The sequence below is a fragment of the Perca fluviatilis genome, chromosome 1 (genome assembly GCF_010015445.1).
Source record: "Perca fluviatilis chromosome 1, GENO_Pfluv_1.0, whole genome shotgun sequence".
NCBI classification, from domain to species: Eukaryota; Metazoa; Chordata; class Actinopteri; order Perciformes; family Percidae; genus Perca; species Perca fluviatilis.
This window is the reverse complement of record NC_053112.1, coordinates 6,467,838-6,470,337: the sequence shown is the minus strand read 5'-3', so window position 1 is coordinate 6,470,337 and position 2,500 is coordinate 6,467,838. Positions and strand designations below refer to the sequence as shown.

The window sequence follows — 2,500 nt, the reverse complement described above, 5'->3', positions numbered from 1 at the left end:
TTGCAATATATTTATATGCTGTGCGTAAGGCGATATATTGGGATTTTTTTTTTAAAGTATAATTTTAGAAAAACTAATATTAAAAAAAATAAAAAAGGATATGATATTCATAAAAGTCAAAGAAGTTTACTTTAGGTCAACTATTCAGTACACAGAAAATAGCACTGCCAGTTTGGGATTGTGGTTCCCAGGTTCTTAGCGAGCTAATGTTGATATGCTAAAGTAGGCCAAAGGTCAGCCATAGCTACGCTGTTAGCTTCTAGCCAAAGGTCAGCCATAGCTACAATGTTAGCTTCTAGCAAAAGGTCAGGCCCTGCTAGGCCCTGCTAGGCCCTGTTAGGCCCTGCTAGGCCCTGCTAGGCCCTGTTAGGCCCTGCTAGGCACCGCTAGGCACCGCTAGGCACCGCTAGGCCCTGCTAGGCCCTGCTATGCCCCGCTAGGCCCCGCTAGGCCCCGCTAGGCACTGCTAGGCACTGTTAGGCACTGTTAGGCAAGGACACTAGTGGTGCATAGCCATCTAGCTGTAGGGAATTTAAACACAACATAAATGTGAACAACTGTCTTACATTAATTTTTTCTTACACCCTTGATGGCCAGAGCTGTGCTTATATTTACACACATTCCTAAGTGTAACTATAAGTTGGTAAATTCTACACTTTGCGTTGCATTACACACACACACACACACACACACACACACATCTGTGAGTACGGCACGGTTGATAAATGAGGCCCCGGGAGTGGCGAGCAATTTGAGTAGAGTCGGGTGAAATCTTAGTTGAGCGCGAGGCGATATTGAGTAAAAAAAAAAAGGTGTTTCTGTTTCTTCATCGTCCATCAGTTCCACTTGAAGTTCAGCCAGCTGTGGAACAGTTGTTATTAAAGTTGAGGAAGTACCTCTCTCCCTCATCTTCAGTTCTGTTTGTTAATAATAATAATTTATTACATTCATACAGCGCTGTACCATACTCAGGCTGCGTTCCGATCGCCTAGTAGTTCCCTGCGAAGTAGACTGTGTATGGCACATGTGTCAAACTGCAATTATCTGACATTCAAAGCAGATTTGCCGACTCTGAGACTCAGAAATTTCCCCAGAAGCAGAGAGAGAGAGAGAGAGAGAGAGAGAGTTTTCATACTCAGGCTATTCAAGGAACTCTTTTGGTGACTTTCGTAGGGCTTCATGTCGACAAAAATGCGACAAAAAGCGTACAAAAATGTCGGAAAAGGCAACAAATTTACAAAAAGGTGACAAATGTCTGAGAAAGCCCCCAAAAAGTCGCAACAAAAATGAGGAAAAAAGCTACCAAAATGTTTAAAAAGAAAATGACAAAAGCATGTCAATGAACTCTCCATGTCTGGCCCTTGGTGTGATTTTATATTTTTCCAGTGTGGCCCTCTGGGAAAGTGAGTTTGACCCCCCTGGTGTAGGGTATCTGCCACGTTAAGTATGTTAGTATGTTATGTAAGTATGTTAAGAATCCAAACCGTAGGGAGCAAACATGCTCCGGTCAAAAGGGAACTGCGAAACTGTGTCGGGAACAACTGAACATTGGTTCGTCGCTCCGCTTGAAGCTCACGAGCAAAGATTACCCATCAGTCATTGCGCCTCGCTGTAACCGACAGCATATGTCTTTTTAAAGGTGCCCCTGCCACACAAAACCGTTTTTACTTGCATTTGTTTTTAGGTTAGGTCCATATGTGTGTGTGTGTGTTATGTGGTGAATGTGAAAATGAACTGCTAGCTCCTCTGTCAGCTCTAGTCACTGAACAGAAATAAGCAGAGAAATCAGGCCAATCACAAAAGCTGGTCAGTCTGACATCATACTGCCTGAGCTCATTACTATTCATGAGCTCACCCTGTTGCGCTGGGTAAAGGATGCTGATAGCCAGGCTCTCATTGGCATCAGAATCAAGCAGCTTAGCTCGTTGAATATTAATGAGAACTGGCAGAAATCGAGCCGAGTCTTCCTGCAGGCTTTCTATACCGCGCTAGAATGGCTTGAAACAAGGTAACCAAGGTTACAGAGTCCATGGTTAGACCTTCAGACATCACCACAAAGTCATGAAATGCGTGTGGCAGGGCACCTTTTTAAGTATTTTATTAGCTAAAGTCAACGTCTTCATTCATAAATATGTCCTCGTGGGTGTAAAATGACCTCTGCCAATGATCTGACTTCTCCTCGTAAGCTAAGAACTTCTTATCTGTGTTTACGCTGGACGGGCGAGTCCAACGTAAACAGTTACTGTTTAAATACGCTGTGGATCGTAGCGCAGCATCTGAGCAGAAGCTCCTCCACCTCTGCACTCCGCTCACATGCTCTGCTCTTTTTTTTTTTTTTCCCGCTCGCCAGGAATTTGCCGACAACTTGGGAATCCCCTTCCTGGAGACGAGCGCCAAGAGCGCCACCAACGTGGAGCAGGCTTTCATGACCATGGCGGCCGAGATCAAGAAGAGGATGGGCCCCGGGGCCACGGCCAACTCCTCGGAGAAGTCCAACGTC

General features: G+C 45.0%; 1 protein-coding gene across 1 annotated transcript in view; it reads left to right on the top strand.

The window, feature by feature from the left end:
* LOC120573968 (ras-related protein ORAB-1) overlaps positions 1–2,500 on the top strand; it is an 8,755-nt gene that overhangs the window by 5,556 nt on the left and 699 nt on the right. The window contains exon 6 of the mRNA XM_039823938.1: positions 2,351–2,500. This exon is cut by the window's right edge and continues 699 nt beyond it. Within this exon, the coding sequence (XP_039679872.1) occupies positions 2,351–2,500 (150 nt within the window). The remainder of the gene's footprint in view (positions 1–2,350) is intronic.